Here is a 22,615-nt window from a genome sequence, read left to right on the forward strand (position 1 = left end):
GACGCTCTGCTGACACTCCGCCTCTGACACACTTGTGAAAAATAATGCCACACATTCATGATGCATAGCCAGACATTCGTCTAGGATAGGGGGATCCGAGAAATTCATATTTCATAAATCTGGTATGTTGCTAAGAGCAATTACAGCATACAATTGATTTTGAATTTAAAAGTATGAAGTGCAAATGAGGCCTCACTTCATTTTCTGTTCGCATGTACAAAAATGATGGCTGCAGTGAAGACTGGGGGTGTGTATTCGATTGGATTGTCTGATTATTAGGCAAGCCAATGGAAATATTTGGCCAACCAGAAAGTGTGACATAATCATGACAAAATGAGTGCTGAATCTGGATAGCACCTGGAAAATTGTCCATTCTGACCCAACTTAACCGGAGGAAGAACTGCTTTCCTGAAAATAGGACTATGAGGCTTGCTGGCTGGGACTTTCCTAGGAACTCTTGAACGTCTCTGCTGGCTCTGAGCCTTAAAAACATTATTCAAAGTCAGTATAAAAAAATCCCCAAAATGTAGTTAGTCACCTAAATTCATTGCCTTGCTAAATGCCTGGAGTGGGAGGGAATTGGGTGGTGGTTTCCCTATGGTCGCTCCTTCCAAATAGAATACTTTAATTTAGTGGAAAAATGCACTGTGCCTTTCACTGTATTTAAGGTATGTGAAATGTGACTTCTTGTAGAAAACAGAACTTGCGGTACACAGAGCACAAAGGCTGACACAATATTGGCAGCATGAGAATAGAATATTGTAGTTTAGTGGTGTGAATTACATGATTTTCATTGTATTTAAAGCAGACTTCATGTTATGTAAACCAATGTGAAAATTCTGGCAAAAGTTTTGGCACTGTCGAACCTACTGGAAAACTTGGGACGTGAAAAAAAAACTCTTGACGGGTATGCAACTAGCAGTGCCATGACTAGATTTAAACACTATTCCAATATACACAACAAATGTAAGAAACTAAGGGAAAGGAAGTGTGTATTTAGCTCAATCGCCCTCTCCTTACTTGAGGAGGAGGGTGATGGGATTTCGATTTAACTCATGAACTTATTATATAGGACAGAAATGCTATGTAGTAGTTACAAATTAGTCACAGAGGCTGCTCTCTGGAAGTTCTGTGGAGTGGAGCGTGAAAGTCTCCAACATTTAGTAGTGGATTGTATTGGTTTATGGAATCTATGCATAATATGATTTTGCCATTGTATTTGTTTTGAACAAATGTTTGTGGGCCAGAAACTTTCAGGGCATTTCTTTAACTCTAATGTATTCACTTTTACGTTTTTTGAAGAGGATTAACCTGCTAAGAGTGACTTGAGATTGACTGTCAAGGCTGACTCCTTGTGATTTATGCTTTGATGACAGTGGTTGGAGAAGACACATTGAGATGATTGTTTGGAGTTTTTCTTATTTTTTCTGATTATACAAAGCTTTAGATCATTGTATGTAAATTCAAAGGTATATGTTTTTATCTAGCAATTGTCAGTAAAACCTACACATGTTTCTTTGATGATTTTAATGACGTATGATTTCTAAGGTTTAGTTAAACCATAAGCACAATAAAATAAAACAATTAAAAAAATAAAGCAGAGGCATATCACATTTAAATAAATACAAAAATGCTTTCTGTGTGCTGTGTAAAACCATGAATACTTCCCAGCCCTGTCATTGTAGCATTTTGTAAGGGATAGTTGAATTGGGCCCGGCAGTATTCACCGGTATAGTCTAATACTTTGGACTTTGAATGGGTGGCCATGCCCCATTTTTGAGGCTGATGTTCTCACTCTTATCTCCGAGTCTCAATCTGCTGCTACTCCATCAGATCTCTTACCTTCAACCATTGTTAAACCTGTTCTCCCTGTTTTAGTCTTTGCTTTTCCTTATTGTCTCTCTTAAGCTCTTTTTTATCTTCTGGCTACTTTCCATCTGTATTCAACGCTGCGCCCGTCATTCTGCTCCTTAAAAAACCTTACTTAGATCCCACAGAGCCCTGTCATTTTCACCCTATTTCCCTTGTTTCTTACCTTTCAAAATATTAGAGCGCCTAGTCCCTCTGCAACTTAGTTCTCATCTTACCCCATTCAATATGTATACCTCACATCAGTCTGGTCTCAGTTCTGGGTGCTCTACAGAAACCGCTCTCTTTTCTAATCTAAATTCTATTCTACATGCCCATAACTTTAAGCAGACCTCTATTCTTGTCTTACAAGATCTTTGTGCCACTTTTGACACTGTGGACCATTCTACTCTCTCTCCACCCTTTTGTCTCTAAAATGTTCCAAAATTGTTCTTCACTGGTTTTGTTCGTACTTATCTGATCATCCCTTTCCTGTCTCCTGGCAGAGCTCCAACGCCCAGTCACCTCTTCTGCCTTTTTAAGTACCTTAGGTTCCGTCCTCGCCCTCTCTTATTTTCTCTTTACACATACCCTTTGGCTACTTTAATTCTTGATCACGGTTTCCGGGTTCACCTGTGTACTAACACTCTCTTGCTCTGTTTTTGACAACTCTGTCCATCAGAAATTCTACTCCTGTCTCACTGCCGTTAAGTTATGGATGGCTAACCGGTCCAGGGAACTTTCTCTGACCTTGTTTTGCAAAGGGTTATCCTTTGCCTCTCTGACTGAAGGAATAGAAAAAGTCCTGCCTCTAGTATAGATGGCTGCTGGCAGACCGCTGCTCCCGAAGATTTTCAGCTGTTATCAGATTTTGAGCTGAACAAATGACTACCATTGAAGGGCATATCAAAATGTTTTTGGGGATTCTGCGGGAATCCTGACTTCCACAGCCAGGAAAGGCTCCTTTTGACTGAGCTGGCACACATAGCTCTGCCAATGCAGTCTGCAGTGTCAAGCCACAATCGTAAAGCCTGGCATGCTGCTTCTTTTCCGTTGGTGAACAGGTCTTTGAATATATGTCTCATCGCACCCTTTAGTATATGCTCTGCTGCCTTTGAAATAACTACCCACAAAGTGTGGGTGTACTCCACCAAGGAGCAAGATGTATAGATGGCATTAAGGGTCATTCACATGACGCAAATATTTTCTTTGCCAGAGCGTCATATTTTTATCATGCCTATTTGGGGAAAATAGTTGGAAAGGAGCTCAACTTCAACTTTGAAGCAGCAGCCTGGGTCACAAGACCCTCAGGGTTAGGGTGTCTCGAAAAAATCTCAGGGTCCGTTGGCCTGTACTTATTTATTAAATTCATGCTGGCAGTCAGTGCTAAGCAAGTTTTTTGAAAAATGTCAAGGATTAGGTCTTTTAGGCATGGAATGGTAAAGGCTGTTCCTTAGGTGGGCCATAGTCGAGAATGTCCGTTAGGTGTACTCCATGACCGGTCTCATCAGTGGACCCCTCCCTAAAGCCTCGGACACCTTTGCCATCACCAGTCTGTATTAGGCGTTCAGGTGGACATATGGGTTCACTTAAATAAAACCAAGCTCCGTAGAGGTGTTGCCTTTTAAATTGCTTGGCAAATCTGCAATTCTAGCCTCCACCAATAAGAAATCTTCAGGAGCGTATGATTGTATTCCTTGGAAAGGTTCTAATCCAAAAGGGCACTGGTCCCTGTTAGGGAGAATTCTCTTTAGGCTGAATTTCCTAACCTAGTGAGTCCCCCAGCAGCTTTGCTGGATTTCTGGAGTTTGTTTTTTTCTCCTGCCAAGAGTGAGACTCTTTTTCTCCCACTCTTGGACATGATTTATGGTGTTCCTGTTTTACTATGTGTGTTACACAGCACCCTCCGTGCGGTGACACAGGGGTGTCATAGTGACACCCCACCATAGACTCCATACCCTGGGACTGACTACTGTCTCCCAGGGCATGTAAAGTCACCATTGGCTTTACTAGTCCCAAATTATTAACAGAAACCGGTACAAACCATCATATTGTGGACGTACTGGTTGGGGCAATTCGATTGCCCCGGGGTCTGTTAGTCGAGGGGGCACGTCTCCATCCCCCCTGATCGAGTTTTGGCTGGTGGCAGTGGATACTACTTTTTATATTCGACCGCGAATATATCCCTATGGGATTTTCCCATTGTTCGAGGCTACCAACTTTAATTATTTAATTCTCATAGCCTCGAACATACCGCCGGTTTATTTAATTAATATGAATTTGCCGGTTGGTATTTTTTGCCAGGACTCGATTCTAAAATGGTGTTTGTGTTCTCTTCTGTGACTCCAACCCAAGTCGAGCCCTTTGTTCCACTTTTTGGCGGGGCTTCTCCACAGAAGCCTCCAAAAGTGGTGCCACTCTGTCTGGGTACCACAGGGGGTGTGGGAGGGGGTTTAGGCACCCTGGACTGAGTTACCTTGGTAACTCAAGTCGCACTCTTGTGTGATTGGCCCAAGTGGTGAGCCGGCCGGCTCACCACTTCTCATGTTTGATTGACAGCTAGGCTGAGTGAATGGGGGTGTGTTGCATAAAAGCAGGGCTTTGGGGACTGGAACTTCAGAAGTCGCCACAGGACCTGAGAATCTGACGAGGGAGAAGCTGAGCTGACCTACCACGACGACACCACTGGTGGAGCCCTGCGGAACCGACTCACCACTTCCCGACGACAGAGAAGATCTCCCGGCTGGAGAGGCTTCTTCCCCTGACTGGTGGGCACAACCAGTTTACCTTCTTTTCCTCGCATCCCAGGACGTCTTGTGGTCGAATTGCCCGTGCCAAGCACCCCGGCAACCGGATAGCCACTTAACACTGGACCGCGAATAAAAGGACCACTCCTTTTACCTGAGAACTCCGAGGCTGGTTTCTTCCCTGGCAGTGCAACGGACTCCGGTCTTCCTCCCCGATGAGATCCTCTCTTCCCCCGGACGAAGCACCGACTTGCATCCGCTGCCAGGAACAACTGCCCCCGCTGGAGTATTCTCACCACTTTAAGGTACCGTGTCCGCCAGGCCTCCCTTTCTAAAGATTGCTACAAGGTAATAATAATCCCTTAACCTTCTGGACTGGGCTGGCCGCCTTGACCATCTAACTGGTCCCTTTCTTTGGTCCAACTCTTTTTGAACCTTTTCAAGACTTTTGTGCACTGCAACCGTGTGACCTTGGACACATTTCGTTCGGATCCTCTTAAAGTGGATCCAGCCTTCAGAACTCTAACTTCACGGTTTTACTTTGCCTTTCTCTCTTGTTGTGTTCTTGTGAAAGTGTTGGGATCGGTTTCAAATTATACTCTGCTTTTCTCTCCCTTTTTAAAACGAATTATTAGAGTGCCATCTGCGTTAAGCGCTCACCGCTGTCTGAAAATAAGTGGGGCTTTACTTAAGACTTGTCTAAATATTCTTTTAAGGGAGTGTATATCTTTTAGTGACCACGTTTCTGAACTGCTTAACATTAGTGCCTGTGTGTTTTATTAGATGTGGTTTTAAATAAATAATTATATCTCTTTTACACCAAGCTCTGGTCAGTGTTTACTTGTTCTACTGTGTTCTTTTGACCTATTGTAAATACTCTGTATACTGCCTAACTCTTCTTGAGGGAAGTCTGACTGCTCAGCCACAGCTACCAAGTGAATCTGTGTGGTACAGACTGCTACCAAGTGGGTTTACTGCCAAACACCTGTAGTCTTAAATCTTTTGCAGTGGTCCCAGAGGGAACTGCACAGGTTTCTGCCTAACAGTCCCGATCTTTGTCAAAAAATTACTAGAAGGAGCTTTTGAATTCAGACCTAGACTCTGGAGCCTAACTTAATGTCGAGGTTGAACACAACACTATCCTCGATGCAGACGGGTCCTTCAAAGAGGAAGCCAGGGCAGTATTGAGAGATGAAGGGCTAACGGCGGACAGCAATGCTGATGCTGCTCAAAAGACCTTTGAGAATGGCATCAAACCTGAACTCTTGGGCGTGCGGAAAAAGTAGATTTCAGAGTATCGCCTCACTTTCGAAGGTGCTATGGGTGACATTATTTTCTAGGCTTCATTGCCAAAGCTACCGGAGCCCCTTTATTAAAGACATCGATCATTTTTAGTCAAAATTCTTCCCACTGCAGACGAATATGAGTGCCAGGATTTGCTCCTCGGATACAATGTTTTAAGCACTTTTTTGCTTCACGTCTCCTGGTTTGGAAATATCGACTCCAAAGGTTTTGGAGTCAATATTTTGGAGAAAATGCTGAAGATTGGAAACATTATCAAGATTTTCTAAGGTGTTATTAAGCGTTCTGTGAAGCATGCTGAACATGGAGAAAAATGGAACTCAGGTTATGGGATGCGGTGCAAGTTATGTAAATACTGACACCGACGCCACATCCGGCACTGATTAAAGAGGGTGTCCAGTCAAAGTATCGAAATAAAAGGATCGAATGACCTTTTTTTCGAATCCAAAAGGATCGAAAAAAAGGGCTGAATGCTTTTTTATTTATTTATATATTTTTTTAGTTTTGTATGTAAAAAACAACAAAAAAATACTAATTCGACCCTTTTGGTGTCGAAAAAAAGGCATTTGATCCTTTTGTTTTCGAATATTTGACCTAGAACCATTAAAGAGCACATCGAGGGCCGCAGACATTGCACAGCACCCTGGCTGGCTAAAAAGTTTCTGCGAGGAGCTGAAGCCAGAGAATATATGTAAAATGAGGAATCTGTGGGAGGACGCAATCCATTAGAATATTTGTTTAGACACATGCTGTTCATCCTGTCTGATATCCTTGGTTCTTCTAGAATAAAAGCAGAGCTCTCTTAGGACCAAACCTATGAAAGCCTTTTTCAGGGGGAAGAAAACATGCAAGTAAATGTTTTGCTGAAGATTAAAATAACCCACCATGGGTTGAAAGAACAAACCTTTAGGGTTGTTTCCCTCAGAAAAAAACTAAGGGAACAAGGACACAACACTTGCAGCTCTCCAACCCACCTATGGGACGCTTTCCGAGAGAAACTATACAATCAAGTGAAGAGAGACAACTGGCGCAAATGCATAGGCTCAAAAGAAGCCACTACCACAAATGCCAGCAAAAGTCGAATTGTGCCACAAACTGGTGTGGCGTTGAAGGGCTTTGAAGCTCGGGTGTAAGAAGGCCAGAATTCTTTCCTCTCAAGGGAAAAAACAAAGCACCTCTGCAACTGCTGACAATGCCCTGTTGGGTTTCTTCTATTGCTAAAGTGGCTTGCAAGACCGTAGGAATGAAATGGATGCAAAAGAGGAAATAAACCTACTATTTTGGCAGTACCCCCAAAGGCCTTGACATTTTTTGCTGTAAAATAAATGTTCACCATCAACGGGCATGTCTAATAGCTTTGTTTGGACCTCTTGAGCGATACCCAAAGTCCGAATTGAGGAATCGCTTCTGACCACCACCCCTGTGCCCATTGATCATGCTGTGCAATCCATTGTATCCACACTAACGATATGCTTGGCCATTTTCTTGCTGCTGATCACCATGTGGTGAACAGGCTTCTGCATATCAGATGGTAGATGCTTGTCCACCTTCTTTCCCATGTCTAACAAGGTGTGATTTTATCTTCAGACGGTACAGGTACTAGGAATTGCCTAAGGCAGACAACCAGATGCTTCAAACCCGTCCAATTTCTTAGACTACCAGTCAAGAGCAAAAGAAGCAAAGACAGTTTGTTGAGATATGGTATCAGAGGCTTAGACCAATAGACTTTCCAGGGTGACATGCAAGGAAAAATGCACAGGATCAGCCGTAACCAGGCAGTGTTTTCTTGCCACAGTTTTGGAAACTGCTATTCTGTCAGAATGGACTGAGGGAGCCTCGCTAAAAGGAAGAATGGTCTCAACTGGGGCATCATGCCCCAAGCTATCAGTAAATGCATGGATTTCTTCTATGTGGTGACCGAAAGCACAAAGATTGAATAGTTTTAGCCTCCGAGCTGCAGTAAAAGCACCGGCCCCAAAAGAAGAATTCAATTTCTGCAGCATTGTCCAGTGCAATAGCCTCTCTCAAACCTTTTACTGACGATTCGAGCTCAATCTTCAGTGACAACTTGCTGCCCCTAAATCCTGGTAATGGTCTCAGGCGAAATGAGAGAAGGTCCCATTCAACAGAGCTACTCTCACGCCTGACAAAAGAAGCCATTCTTGCTGCTAGGATAAGCTTTGGAGCCGCAGGTTCCAAAATCGGGAAGAAATGATAATTGCAGTGAGCAGTGGCTGGCTATCAGATGCAGTCACTTAACGCACTGCCGCCACGAGCATAGAAGGCTTGGTGCCAGAAACCGTGCTGCTGGCGCAGAAGATGTCAAACACGATTCTCGCACATAGGGTTCTTGCAACTGCTGGGGAGAGGCACATCTCGATACAGAGCCCAGGGGTAAACAGTACCAATACTGTTGCCTCCACTGTCCGGAGAAGGAGCAGTGGGATGAAGCCTGTTTTAACACATCAACCATGGTTTGCCTGAACGTTTCCCATTCTGCTGGAGTAGATGACTCAATGCAAAAGGGATGAGATTTACTGACATTTACTAGAGTTGGTTCAGATTCCTCCAAACAGCCAGGGTCCGTAATGAGAAAGCATCAGAAGAATGATTATCCTCTGAGAATGAGGACGAACTTTGGGAGCAAGACCTCTTCTTTTTCTTCTTATCCTTTTTTCACAACACCAATTACACTCTGGCTCTGTAGGCCCTGAAGGGCATTGAGGTAGGAAAGAATTCAAGGGGACCCGTGGGCCTGCCTTTGCCAGGCCGGTTGAGAGCGATAAAGACCTTTTCCACACGTTCTCTAACCGCTTTGGGGTGCATCTATTAGTACAAACAGTGATTATGTGTATCAGACACCAACATTTGTCAGGTCACACATCGCAAATAACCATATCACAAACGAGAAACTGAGAGGAGAATATGACACTTTTATATTTATACACGAGAAAGGTACATTTGTGCAACATTTAGTAATTTAAAAATAGAAATTATTTATTGAACAAATAGATTCTTTTGAAATGACTTAAAATATTTATATACAAAAAACGTGATGATTAAGCACATTCAGAAATATTTGCTAGATGGCAGTCAAATCTATCCGATACTTCATTGGGCTTATTTTCTTCTGTTTGTAGAAACACGCCTGTAGCCATCGTGGTTTCACCAGTATGCATCCTGTATTTTCTTTCAACAGTTGATATAATTCCTGAAAAGCATAAAAAATATAAATTATATGAATATAAAACCGTTAAGTCAAACATCTTACAAAAAATAGTATTGTGATTTAACATGAAACCTAACTGTATCATAACCTTTGACAGTGGTGGTCAAAGTACAGTAATATGATGAAATCTCCTTGATACACTATTCTGCTGTTCAGCACACGCCCTGTAATGTCCTTATTCGTATACAATCAACTTAAGTAGACATGTGTATACTTTACATTTTGGAGGTGGATTTGGAAAAGGCTCATCATTTTTTATCTCATTACACTGAAAAATGTGTTGCATTGTTCAATTCTATTTGTGGTGTCATTTCCTGCATAAACATTCTTAGTGGCAACATTCTTTCACAAAATAATGTTTTTAAAGACTTCTGTACTAGCAGAATATTTGAAACTCCCAAGTATGATATGCAGGAATTGAAACATACTTTTCTAGGACATCTCACATGAAAAGAGCGAACCTTCAACATTTGTCATAAGAGGGTTCTTAATGCTTCTTCGCTTTAATCAATTGTCCACTCTTGCAGTAACTGTCCATAGAAGGGGCGTTCCTAAAGAAGAAAGAAACTGCAGGATGTGTAATACTAGGCAAATTGATGAGTCAAATAGACATGTGTTGACTCCATGTAAACTATTGGGCCACTATTTGTCTGTGATTCTAATGAAATAAAAACATACTCCTTTTGAAGAATTTGCCTTATGGCCAGGAATGGTCACCGTAATATTTCACTTGACAAGATGTGGCAATCCATACTTCTCCTGCTTGAAACAAGGAAGCAACTTTAGGATGGGGTTGGTATATGATAGTCTGTCTGATATAAGTAGGTAGAAAGTCCAATAAACCTCTATCATATGCCGCATCGGGTATTTTTAAGTTTTAGTAATAATTTTGTATTTTTGTAAATAATGGAAGGTTGACATGAATTTTGATTCTGATGTTTTTTTTAAAGTATTGTATCAATATTGTATGCCACTTATGTGCTGACAATATTTTATGAAATATGCAATTTTATGTGAAATGTTCTTGAGTTGTGTGGTAACCGTAAAACAGGAAGTATTTCAGAATAAAGCTTGTTTTACAACTTTACAGTTGCACAAATAAACACCTAGTTGTAAATGGATGAAGTGGATGCATTACCTTCACTTAAAATGTTGGTATTGTCCAATGCAGTATTACTGCAGATGTAAATCCTCCATGTCTCTAATGAAGTGCCATGCAACTCCAAAATGGAGAACTACTAGCTCCAAAATGTCTCTAAACCAAGCAGAAAATTCAGTAATTCAATTTGGTAGAATTGCCATTGGTAATTCTGCCAAACTTAAATGTTATGTTAAGATCATTAATATTCAGCACCGCTGCCTTTCATGATCTTCAGGTGCTCATTGAGGCTCTGGACTGGAAAAGCCTGGTCTTGATTGCCTTGTTAAATTTAAGATTTCTAAGTTCCTTACATAATGGAGAAGGCAGGTTGTTCCACTGTTTTGAGGTTTGAATATTAAAACATCGGACCCCTTGTCTACACCTCCTAAAAGAAGGAACAGCTAAACGATTGTCCGTTGCTGAGAATAAAGGTATTATGGGAAGTTAGGAAGTATTTCAGGGAGAGCTGCAATGAGTTGGTCCCACAAACTACTTATCCACTGAAGGAACAAATTACGTACCTCTCAGAAATGTTCTTTCTGATGGATGTTCTTGCCACAGATTCCGCATCTATGATATTCTATCTCGATAGCGCAAGCTGACTTCAGAATTTCTTTGCCACCGGGGTGCATAGTGCAGATCAAGTCTGCTCCGCGCCATTACACGTCCAACTTACATGACGTCAGGGCCAGCATGTATGGAACCGGTCCTATGAACTCAGTTTTGCCTTTGCCCCTAGCACTCAGCCGCTAATAATAAATAATAATAATAATTTAGCATTTATATAGCACTACGAACCCTCAGGCATCTAAACGCTGCTTTTTACCCACGGTGTGTGGTGCTCATTTATTGATCTCGGAAGGATGAAAGGCTGAATTTGGCCCGGCCGGGATTCGAACCTGCGCCAGCAGGCTCTGCACAGATGTCAAAGCGAGCGTTCTACTCGCTGTGCTATCGGACCAGCTAAGGAGAACAGATGTACAAGCTATCCAACAAGAGGAGCTGGTTGGGAGAGTGATGAGGAATTTGTGTGAGGAACATCCATCAGAAAGAATGTGCCAGAGAGGTGATTATTTTGGTCTTCTAATGGATTCCTTCCTCCCACCCACAGATTCCTCATCTATGATAGACTCCCTAGGGTCAGACTGGGTCATAATATTATCTCTGGCACTGATGAAAAAGTGCCCCAAAGTTGAAAATGGCAATTCATTACTTTTGAGACACTGTCTGAATAGTAGCCTAGGTGGAGTTTTTTTAATGCAAATTGAGCATTAAAAAAAATATTTATTCAGCAACACTGGTCAAAACTACTAGCCGCACAGAGAATTAACTCATTAAACTGGCCCAAACTGGCCACAAAACGGGCCCACTTTGACCCAAAAAACTGGCCCACACCTGCATTTTGTGTCTTTGGTTCAGCCATGGGCCTATTGCCCTAGAGGCCAGTCCAAGCCTGTGACTCCCACAGCAATATGTAAATCCCAAGGTGGGGTTGGGGGGGAGAGGCCACACCACCTTTGGCAGAAAACTCTGAGTGTGTCAGTGGTTTAGCTGAAATGCATGGGATGATGTAAGAGAGGGCATTCTGGTGCAAACATCGTTGGGTAATGGCCAGTGTTTTTAATTTGATTTGTGCTTTTTTTTGTTTTTTTTAAACAAATTTTATTGACATTGTACATACAAGGTAGGGTGCACCAGCAATCCCCACCTGCCATAGAATAAGCAAACAAAGATGTCAACATTTTTATCTTTTAATCCCATCCCCCCTCACCCTTCCCTCCCCACCCCCCCAACTTTGCAGCATACCAAGTCTTGAGGTTTTGCAGGTTATGGAAGTTGCCGAGAGAACATTCAAACATTGTTGTATACATTGTTATGCACTTTTGACATAGTGGGGTCCGCTTGATTCAAAGCAAACTGAGGGCCAAACTCTAACTCTGGTGCCAGTGCTGAGATGGATACAGAGGATACGTAATAAAGCATATTTTACAGACGCATTGAAACGCAGTCATCATGGAGGAGAACCGCAGTCCATTCCTGCGTAAATTCCGACACTGTGTCATTTTTCACTGCTGTAAGCTTTTCATAGGTGAAAATCGACCTTAATTTACAAAGCCATTCCTCCTTGGATGGTGCTAGAGCGCTTTTCCACTTTTGGGCCAGTGCTAACCTCCCCGCCCTCAACATGGCCCCAATGACCCTTGGGAATGTGTTCTGTTCCGTCTCCGGCATGGGGGTACCCAGGAGGATTTCCAGGGGGAGTAGGGATGGGCAGAACCCCTCTATGTCCTTATTCCAGCTGAGCAGTTCCGACCATTACACCTGAATGACCGGACATCCACACCACATATGGAACCATGTGCCCCTTTGGGGACATAACCTAGGACAGAAGGGGGATACCTCTACAAACATTCTGGACAGGGTGGCCGGGGGGGCGATGCCAGGAATGGAGAATCTTGAAGCTGTGCTCCATGGCAGCAGTATACAGAGAACCTGTGAATATAGTTTTAAAAATTGCCCTCCATGTGTGGTCATCCAGCGTCATGCCCAGCCTTTCTTCCCAAATTTGTTTAAAGGGTTGTCAACCCTCCAAGTTAGCCGTTATCAGTGTACTGTAAAACTTAGATAGGGAGCCCTTCCGAGAGACACTTTTAGCTATTACATCTTCAAAGGGGGTGAGGGGGCGTTTGAGGTTGTCAGCCCACCGAGGGTGAGTCAGAATTCCCTTCAAGCGCAGATACTCAAAGATCGAGGGTGGTTTGTCGCCCAGTGCCTCACTCAATTGGTCGTAGTCTATGAAGCCCTCTTCGCGTGAGAGTTGGGAAATCCTCTCCAAACTCATGTCTGACCATGCTTGGGTATCACGGAAGCCTCTGGTGTCTAGATTGACAGGGGGGCCCCACAATGACGTTAAAGGGGAGGGTTTCCAGGCTGCCCATAGGACCGCTAATGTAGGGTGTGTTCTGAGGTGGGAGGGGAGGGCTTTAGGGGAGCCCATAGCAGGTCTCTGACTTTTTTCGGGTGGGTGTGGATATCTTCAATGTATGTCCAATATGTCCTCATATCTTCTCTCATATGTTCCAACATCACCCGGAGCTGAGCTGCTTTATAGTATAGCCTAAAGTCAGGAAGGCCGAATCCCCATGAGACTTCGGAAGGGTCAAGGTGGAGAACTTGACTCTTACTCTCCTCCCATCCCATATAAACTGAAGGACTCGGGATTGTAAAACCTCGAAAAAGGCGTCAGGGGTCACCACGGGGAGGGCTGCAAAGAGATACAGTAGGCGAGGCAAGACGTTCATTTTAACCGTAACCATACGCCCAAACCAAGAGAGTGTAAGAGGTGCCCAACGTTTGAGATCGCTGCTAATCTTGGCCAAAATTTTGGGGAAGTTACACTGGTATAGCAGTGAAAGGTTCCTAGGAATGCAGGTACCCAGATACCCAGTGGACACTCGTTCTATTCTTACTCCCAATATTTCGGAGCGATCCCCAATATCTTGGTCCCCAGGACCCATAGGCATAATGCTAGACTTGGACGCGTTTATCTTAAGTCCCGAAAAGGCACCATAGTAATTTATAAGATCGAACAGTCTAGGTAGTGAAACCTAGAGGTTGGTTAGGTAGCCCAAGATATCGTCTGCAAACAGAGAAAGTTTAAAGTCGCAATCACCACAACGTATCCCTGTGATTTCCTGGTCCGCTCTAATCGCTATGGCCAGGGGCTCCATTGCCAGAGCATATAGAAGGGGTGAAAGAGGGCAGCCCTGCCGGGTTCCTCTAGATAAGGCCAGGGGTTCCGATGTGCCACCATTGACCAAAACTCTTGCTGTAGGACCATTATAGTGCTGAGACCCACCCACAAAAGTTGTCCCCCAGGCCCATTTTCTGGAGGACTCTACCCATATAAGGCCATTCGACACGGTCAAAGGCCTTTTCAGAGTCCAATGCCAGCAAGTAGCCCTCCACCCCCTGCCTTGAAGCCTCGTGCATGAGGTCTAGGGTCTTCCGTATATTGTCCGAACCCTGGCGTCCCGGAATGAAGCCTACCTGATCTCCATATATTAGGGAGGGGAGGAGCTTCGCCAGTCTATTTGCTAAAAGTTTAGCCAGGATCTTAACATCCACGTTAAGAAGGGATATAGGGCGATATGAGTGACACTAGGAAGGATTCTTCCCCTCTTTGGGGAGTATTACTATCAGTGCAGACATCATCGAGGGTGGGAGGCTGCCCTGATCAAGTGCTGAGTTAAACATCTTAGCCATAAACGGGGCTAGCGTTGACCGATAGGTCTTCTAAAACTTGACTGTGAACCCATCATCCCCTGGGGCTGTTCCACTCTTCAAAGAGGACATAGTGTCTATTATCTCCTCCGGGGTTACGGGGAGTTCTAGTGTACTTGCTTTTTCGGGTGAGAGGCCGGGAATCGGGAGGGAGTCCAGGAAGTTGTCAATCTCAGTTCCATCCCCTGCGTACTCCGAGCAATACAGGTGCTCATAATACTGCCGAAAATGTTCAGCTATTTTACTATCTCTTACCGTCGATTCCCCTCCCGGTGAACGGATGGAATTCACCCTTCTATTGTTTCTGAGCTCGCAAAGCCTCCAAGCTAATATCTTATCCGTTTTTTCCCCTTTTTCCATGTACTTCTGTTTCAGGAAGGACAGCTTTCTTTCCGTTTGTCCCACCTGGAGGTCTGCCAACTTTGAGCGCAACCTTTGAAGCTCCTCCCACTTTCCGGGGAACATTTGCGTTTTTTAATTTCCCACCCGGTTGGATAGCCTCTATCTTTTCCTTCAATAGTTTCTCCTCATGGCCCCTCTCCCTCTTTTTCCTCGAACCTGTCTCAATGAGAATGCCCCTAATGGTTGCCTTGAATGCCTCCCAGACTCCCATGACCCCGACCTCCCCATTATCGTTGATGGAGAAGTATTCTGTAATAGCTGTCAGGAGGGATTGGCGCACTTCCTTGTCGTGCAGAAGGAGGTTGTTACACCTCCATAGGGAGCGGGGTGTCGGAGCCGGGGGGATACCAATTTTTATTCTAACCAAGTCATGGTCCATCCAAGGAACAACCTCCACCCCCGATTCTGTGACCTCTCCCCGAAGCGTGGAATCAACTAAAGTATAATCAATACGGGAAAATGTAGCATGAGGTTTTGAGAAAAATGTGAAGTCGGGATCACGGTCTTGCTTAGTGTGGTGTGTATCGCTCAAACCCAGATCTTCGTTAACTGTTTGGAAAGCCTCAGCCAATTTTTTATGGAATCGCTGAGAAGGACATGGGTTGGGCAACCTCCTGTCCCGTTCAGGGCAAATAACCATGTTAAAATCCCCACCAACCAGTAGAGTACCCTCGGAAAAAGCTATAATTTTCTCTCTCATCCCCACCCAGAAGCCATCTTGCGCCTCATTTGGAGCATATATACAAACCAGGGTAAACAACCGACCCCTCACCTCCCCCTTGACCATGATATATCGTCCTTCCGGGTCTGCCCTCTGAGCTTTGAGTACGAAATGGGCCCCGGGAGAGACCAGTACGGCAACTCCACGTTTCTTAGCCAAAAAGGACGCTGCATACACCTGTTCAATGGTTTTAGCCCTCAGCTTTGGTTCCTTGCCCCTGGCCCAGTGTGTTTCTTGCACGAATAGGAAGTGGAGCCAGTGCCTTGAAAATTCCCTCACCAGCAGCGACCTTTTAGTGGGAGAATTAAGCCCCCGTACATTTAACGAACCCACTGTCAAAAATTGAAATGAATCATCCATCACAGCGATGGTAAAAGCTCATGTCTCTCTCCACAAAGCAACTAATTTCAGTGCTCCCGCAATACTTCCGCCCCCTGCTATAGTCGAAAAACAGATCTGTAGTTACGAAACAGACCAGAAAACTTGGCTTGTCCCAGCTAAAACCCCATTGAACAAACCACAACTTTTCCCTCCCCCCTCCCTCCTCCCCTCTGAACGCCTGGTAGACCAGCGGCTTCATCCTGTCGCTGAGCCAGGCCACCAGTGTCTCCCCCCTCCGGGCTCTTGAACTCTTCAACAACAACAACTTGAGCCCCCCACACCCCTATCGCATTTAGATTGTGAACATTTACAGTGCTCCCCCTTTCGGAAAAAAGTACAAACTTGACTGTGAAGCGTCCTGTGGTTCCTCAAGTGTCAGGTTGTCCAGGGGATGTCGGAGCCACTCTTCTAAACTTCCTGTGGCCTCGGACTTTACGTCTCTCCTGTGGAGCCTTTGTCCCCCCGGGGCCAACCGGCTCTCTTCCGCGCTCTTGCTCTCTCACCTCCATGCTTGGTTCATCGAGGAGTTCTCCCGACACCCTGCGAATATCATCCTCCGTGACCAGGGCATATTTGTATCCTTCCAGTTCGAAGGAAAGTGAAAAAGGGTATCCCCATCTGTATCGAACCCCCTTGGCTTGGAGCATTTTCGTTAGCGGGGAGCAGAGTCGACGTCTTGCCAGGGTGAAGGCGGCAGATCCTGATACACCGAAATCCGGGCCCCCTCCCAGTCCACCAGACCCTTCTTACGTGCCAGTTCCAAGATTTTGCTTTTCTCCGTGAAATAATGGAATCGTACGAGAATGGATCTGGGGCCTCTGTTAGCCACACCCGCTCTGTGAGCTCTCTCGATATTAGGTTCATTCGTATTTGCACCTTCAAAAGGAGTTCCCACCACCGCATTAACAGCTTTGATAATGTCCATTTGCGTTTCGCCCTCCCGCTCAGGGAAGCCCAAAAAACGCAGATTACACCGGCGTTCCCTATTCTCTAAGTCATCAAGCTTTAGGGAGCATTTCCCTTCTCTCCTCTCGAGTTCCGATAAGCGCATGTCGAATTGAGTCTCAAAAATGTAATTCGAGGCTGTGTTGTTTTCAAGCATTTGGACCCTGTCATCTATATTGTCCACTTTTTTATCCAAGGTGTCCAACCGTATCGTTATGTCCGCTCTGAAGCCTCTTATTTCCTCCAAGAGGGCAGCCATACCTTTGGTGACTGTGCTGGTATCAGACATTTCCTGATGCGTCGGGGACGCCATCTCAGGGCAGGTTGGCGAGTTTGAGGGCATGCATCGAAATCTCTGTAGGGATTCCTTCCAGTTCATGGGCTCCCCCCCGACCATCTCCACAAGGTCTCCTCGTGAACGCCCCAGGTCAAGTGGGCGGTGCCGCTGGGCCTCCAAACAACTCTAGAGGGAGAGCAACGGGGGGACTTCTCTGTATACAGCCTTGACTCTGCACTCTCTGTTGAGGCAGGAGGTTACTCGTGACAAATCTCCAGGCCAGGGCCAACAGGGTTCTATCGCTCTCTGTCCCCGTGTTATGTCGGGACCGCTCTGCTCGAAAAAAACCTCAAGGGGGCAGACACTGTTGTGGGGCCAGGCAGCAGGTGAGGTAGTAATCCTCTTTGCCCTTAATGCTGATTAATAATCTGGGGCGCTCTCATACCCCATGGAGCTCTCGGAGCTCTCTTCTCACCTCTCTTGGGCAACACAGAATCCAGGGAAGGCCCAATGGAGGAGGGACGGCTGTAGGCCCCCTGCAAGGGGGAGGCTCCCGCTTTCTCGCTCCGCCGGTGGGGGCCCGGGCTCTCAGGGGCTCCCAATGAAGAATGGCCCTGCGGGTCGTGAGGGGGCCAAAAACTTTTGAGGGAGCAATCCGCGCCCTCTGTGTGCGCTCCCGCGCCAGTTCCCCAGTCCGCCTGTGTCCCCTGGGGGAGTACAAGCCGTAGGGCCCGGCACACGGCCCCAGGCTGTGGTCCCAGAAAAAGAAAACCAACTCAAAGACGCTGAGTGATCTCGTCCGGGCGTCGATGGGTCTGGAAATCCCCCACCACTGAGTCCAGGGGTGGGGGGGGACGCTCTTACGCACCGTCCGGCGCTGGTATGGGCCTCACGTAGGACGCAGCTCACCGGAGCCCAGTGTAGAGTCGCTGCGCCAGGGGAGGTGGGGCTCGCTCTCCCTCCCGGTGCAGAGCAGTCAAGCGCCAGAGGCGATGTGTGTCTTGGTTGAGGCTCAAATGGTTGCAAGGTCCACTGCAAGGATGCCCAGTGTGGAGAGGGGTCGCTTCCCGTGGGCCCCAGCCCATCCGCGGCTCTCCGTTACTTCTTGCGGAGCCGCGGCGCGGGGGAAGGAGGAGCTCTCTCTCCCTCCTCTTTCAAGGAGCCAGAACTCGGCGAAATCTCTGCGTCGGGCGACCGGAGTTGGGGCGTGCGGGGGCTCTGCGATGTCAGCAGGCTGCGGGGGGGAGGGTCGGCACTGCACTCCTGGGAGTATGGGGGGGCTCAAGTCCCTCTGACGGTGCCTTTTGGAGGAGACTAGTGCAGATGCGTCAGTGCATCTCTGCACCCCCTGGTGGTCTCCCCTGATTTGTGCCTTTTTCGGAAGCCAGTGCAACTATGCTCTTGTTGCTGAGATGTGGTCCGAACGTTTTAGGGCAGGGCCGCTCTTAGGGCATTATTTTGTAAGAGTTGCAGTTTCACAAGGTTTTTAGAGGAGGTGCCTGTGAAAAGCACATTGCAATAATCGAGCTTACCACCAATAATGGCTTGTGCAAGAGTTAGGCAATTTTGAGGACAGATGAATTTCATGCTCAAGGAGATGAGCTTAGCTGTGTAGGCATTGGAGGATGTCAGCGCATTGATATGACGGGACATACTGAGTTCAGCGTCCAGATGAGCACCCAGAGTCTTCACATACTTGGAAACCTGGATGTAGATTCTGTCAATAGGGAAAGAGGAGTAGGATGGATCCAGGGTGCTTAGACGACGAGGCAAGCCTACAATGAGAAGCTCTGTTTTCTCACTGTTGATACAAAGGTTGTGGACGGCCATCCAGTTCTGAATGACACTAAGTCTGGTTGATTGTTTCAACATTCTAGACGTAATTCCCCAATATTGGGAGTAAGACTTGCGTGTCATCAGGAAGTTGGTATAGGGAATGGCCAGGGCATCGAGGTGGTGGAAGAGTGGCTTGGTGTATGTGTTGTACAGGGCAAGGGTGATACACATTCACATTGCCCTTCAGGAATTGGGCCATAACCGGGATCGTAAAAAAGGAACCTTGATCCAGAGACCTCTTGAACACAGACAAAGCTGACAAATATCCTTTGGCTGTGGTGACCTGAAGGCCAGTGACAAAATGAACTTCATCAGTGTAGTGGTGGGGCAAGAGAGAGGGTCAATCTCACATTCCCTGCACCATGACTCAAATCTTCTCCACCTGCACGCATACAGAGATCTTGTAGACAGTCTGCATGCAGCCAGGAACACCTTGAGCACCTCCTCAAAGAGGTCTGTGAAGGCATAATGAAGCAAAACACAGTCAACAGATTCAAAGTTCTAATTAAAATGCTTTATTAAATCAAATGTCAGGATGGTAGAACGTCTAATTTGCCCAATGCCAAGGTGGAATTTCCCTACCTGAACGAAACTAATGAAAGTTTGAGTCAAAGAGTTCAACCTAAAAGTCCATCTGCGTCCAAAACCTATTCTTGCCCTCACATCAAAAGCTAACCAATGTGTAGGGATGTCAATAATAATAAAGGGAATCGTGCTAAACACAAAGTTCCAAGCTTAGTTCCACAAAAGTCTCAAGTTTACCTTTCACAAGTTCAAGGCAATACAGTTCCAAATAATCCTCAGGGCTCCCTTCCCCAAGTTCCAAGCAACACAGTTCAAAAGGAAAGGGTCTTGAGGCTTTGTTCGCAAGACAACATGTACAGATCCTCAAGTCCCAGGGCTCCCCATCCCCAAGACTTTAACTCTGCCACTTACACTTGTTTCCGTCTTTTTACAAAGTTTAACACAACTTGAGGTCCATCGGACCCTCTTACTGGCTTGCCTCACCAGTTCACTTATAGTCAGGGCCATGTTAATCACTTTTGGGGCCCGGGGTACAGATACATGTGGGGCACCCCTCTCCCAAACCAAAAGAATTAATGGATCTGAATATCTGGTCGCAACCCCGCTCATCATGATCAACACTCATAGCTGTATGTTGCCTCGCAAAATATGCATAGGTACTACCTTTCAGTCCCATTACCCTCTTCATTCTTGCTGTAATCAGAATGATAAAGAAGAACAAGTTACTTTCTTACCTGGTAACGTTCTTTCGATGGGATGGTCCGACGACGTATTCCATATCTATGACATGTAATCACCACAGCTGTGCTGCTTCGGAAACTTTTTTCGGCGTCTGCGTCCTGCGTCGATGACGTCGATGCGCCGTCGTCGAGGGCCTCCTCCGACGTTTAACGTCATCCGATGTGATAAGTAGGACGCACGACGCCCGTAGCCTCAGTTGTAGTTTTTTCCCCCAGAACGTGTGACACTAGTCAACTGCCAGTCAGACACAAAGCCTTGCGGAACGTAAGCTGCAATCGCAAAAGAAATTCTGCAGCGGGGAAGGCAGGGCGGGAGCGATATGGAATACGTCATCGGACCATCCCATTGAAAGAACGTTACCAGGTAAGAAAGTAACTTGTTCTTCGAGGGGATTGGTTCTTCCGACGTATTCCATGTCTATGACAGACTCCCAAAGCAGTACCAGAGCAAGGAGGAGGGAAAGAATTTAGAATCAAAATTTAGAATAGCCAATCAAATAGAAGAGCAAAGGACCGCCTTGCCAAAGGCCAGATCCTGTGCTCGGATGGAATCGAGGGAATAGTGACGTACAAATGTATGTACTGAAGCCCAGGTGGCTGCATCACAGATGTTGCGAATAGGAACACCCCTCTGCAGGGCAGTAGACGCAGCCATACCCCTGGTAAAATGGGCCCGCAAACCAGCCGGTGGGTCCTTACCCGCCAAGCGGTAGCACTTCGAGATGGCCAAAATAACCCAGCGAGACAAAGTCTGTTTCGTCACAGCTTGCCCCAAACGCTTTCCAGCGTAACCAATAAAGAGTTGATCGTCCACTCTGACCCGGGACATGCGTGAAACATAAAAGCTTAAAGTTCTCCTAGGATCAAGCCTATGGAGCCTCTCCTCTTCCTTACCAGGATGCGAAGGAGGATAGAATGCCGGAAGAACAACCTTCTGGGCCAAATGAAATTCCGTCACTACCTTCGGAAGAAAAGAAGGACGAACTCTAAGGACAACCCTGTCCTTGTGAATTACAGTGAAGGGTGGCTTAACTGAAAGTGCCTGTAACTCACTCACTCTGCGAGCGGAAGTAACCGCAACTAAAAACACAGTTTTCAGAGCTAACAGCCTCAAAGGGCAAGAATGTAAAGGCTCAAACGGAGCACCCATAAAAAACTTAAGAACAAGGTTTAAATCCCAACCGGGCACCAGGAAAGGTGACGGAGGGAACATATTAGTGAGCCCTTTCAGAAACTGTGAAATTAAAGGGATTTAAAGTAAGAACACTCTTCAGACGAGCGCTTAAAGATGGACAGCGCCGCCAGGTAACCTTTAATGGTACCCACTTGCAAGCCCCTGTGGGCCAAAGAAAGTAAAAAGGACAGAACCATGGGGATGTCACATGCAAAAGGATCCACATTCTGAACTCTGCACCAGTCGCAGAACTTACGCCAATGGCAACGGTACAGAGACTTTGTTGCTGGCCTTCGGGCCGAAAGCTACACCTCCATCACGTCTTCAGGGAGGTCCCAATCCCTATACCTCAACCTTTCAGAAGCCAAGCGTGAAGGTTGAGGGATCTGACCTCTGGATGGAGAACCTGACCCCCCTCCCGTGAGAGCAGATCGTCTCGGTAGGGAAGACGACGCGGAGGGCAGATGGACAAGTCGAGAAGGTCCGGGTACCACGTCCTCCGAGCCCACGCCGGAGCAATGAGGATCATCCGGGAACCGAACTTCCGTAACCTCCGCAGCACTTGCGGGATGACGGGGACTGGAGGAAACGCGTACAGCAGCGGGAATGACCACTCCACCACGAACGCGTCTCCTAAGGCTCCTTTTGGAGGAAATTCCCGCGAGCAAAACCTTTCGCACTTCCGGTTGACACTGGAGGCGAAGAGATCCACTTGAGGGGTCCCCCAAAGGGCGAAGATCTCAGGAGAATCTCCTGATCCAACTCCCACTCGTGAGAGATCGTGCTCTGCCTGCTCAGAGCGTCCGTCGTCACGTTTTCGTCTCCGGCCAGATGAACTGCCGAGATCGAAACTTCCTGCTGGATGGCCCAGAACTCGAGCTGCATCGCCTCCCTGCACAGAGGAAGTGACCCTGCCCCCCCCTTTTTGTTGAGGTAGTGCATGGCCACTGTGCTGTCCGTCAGGATCAGGACACTCTTTCCTCGCACAGTCGGCAGAAAAGTCTTCAGGGCAAGCCTGACGGCCCTCAGCTCCAACAGATTGATATGGAGTCTGGACTCCGAC

General features: G+C 46.3%; 1 protein-coding gene across 1 annotated transcript in view; it reads right to left on the bottom strand.

Annotated features, from left to right (window-relative positions):
* Positions 1-8,810: 8,810 nt before the first annotated feature.
* The window catches only part of CHD1L (chromodomain helicase DNA binding protein 1 like), a 1,245,724-nt gene continuing 1,231,919 nt past the window's right edge, over positions 8,811-22,615 (bottom strand). Inside the window, exon 25 of the mRNA XM_069636461.1 lies at positions 8,811-9,108. Coding sequence (XP_069492562.1) covers positions 8,980-9,108 — 129 coding nt within the window. The 3' untranslated portion in view covers positions 8,811-8,979. The remainder of the gene's footprint in view (positions 9,109-22,615) is intronic.

This window comes from Ambystoma mexicanum, chromosome 7p, assembly GCF_040938575.1.
Source record: "Ambystoma mexicanum isolate Mex_15411 chromosome 7p, UKY_AmexF1_1, whole genome shotgun sequence".
In the NCBI taxonomy this organism is placed as follows: domain Eukaryota; kingdom Metazoa; phylum Chordata; class Amphibia; order Caudata; family Ambystomatidae; genus Ambystoma; species Ambystoma mexicanum.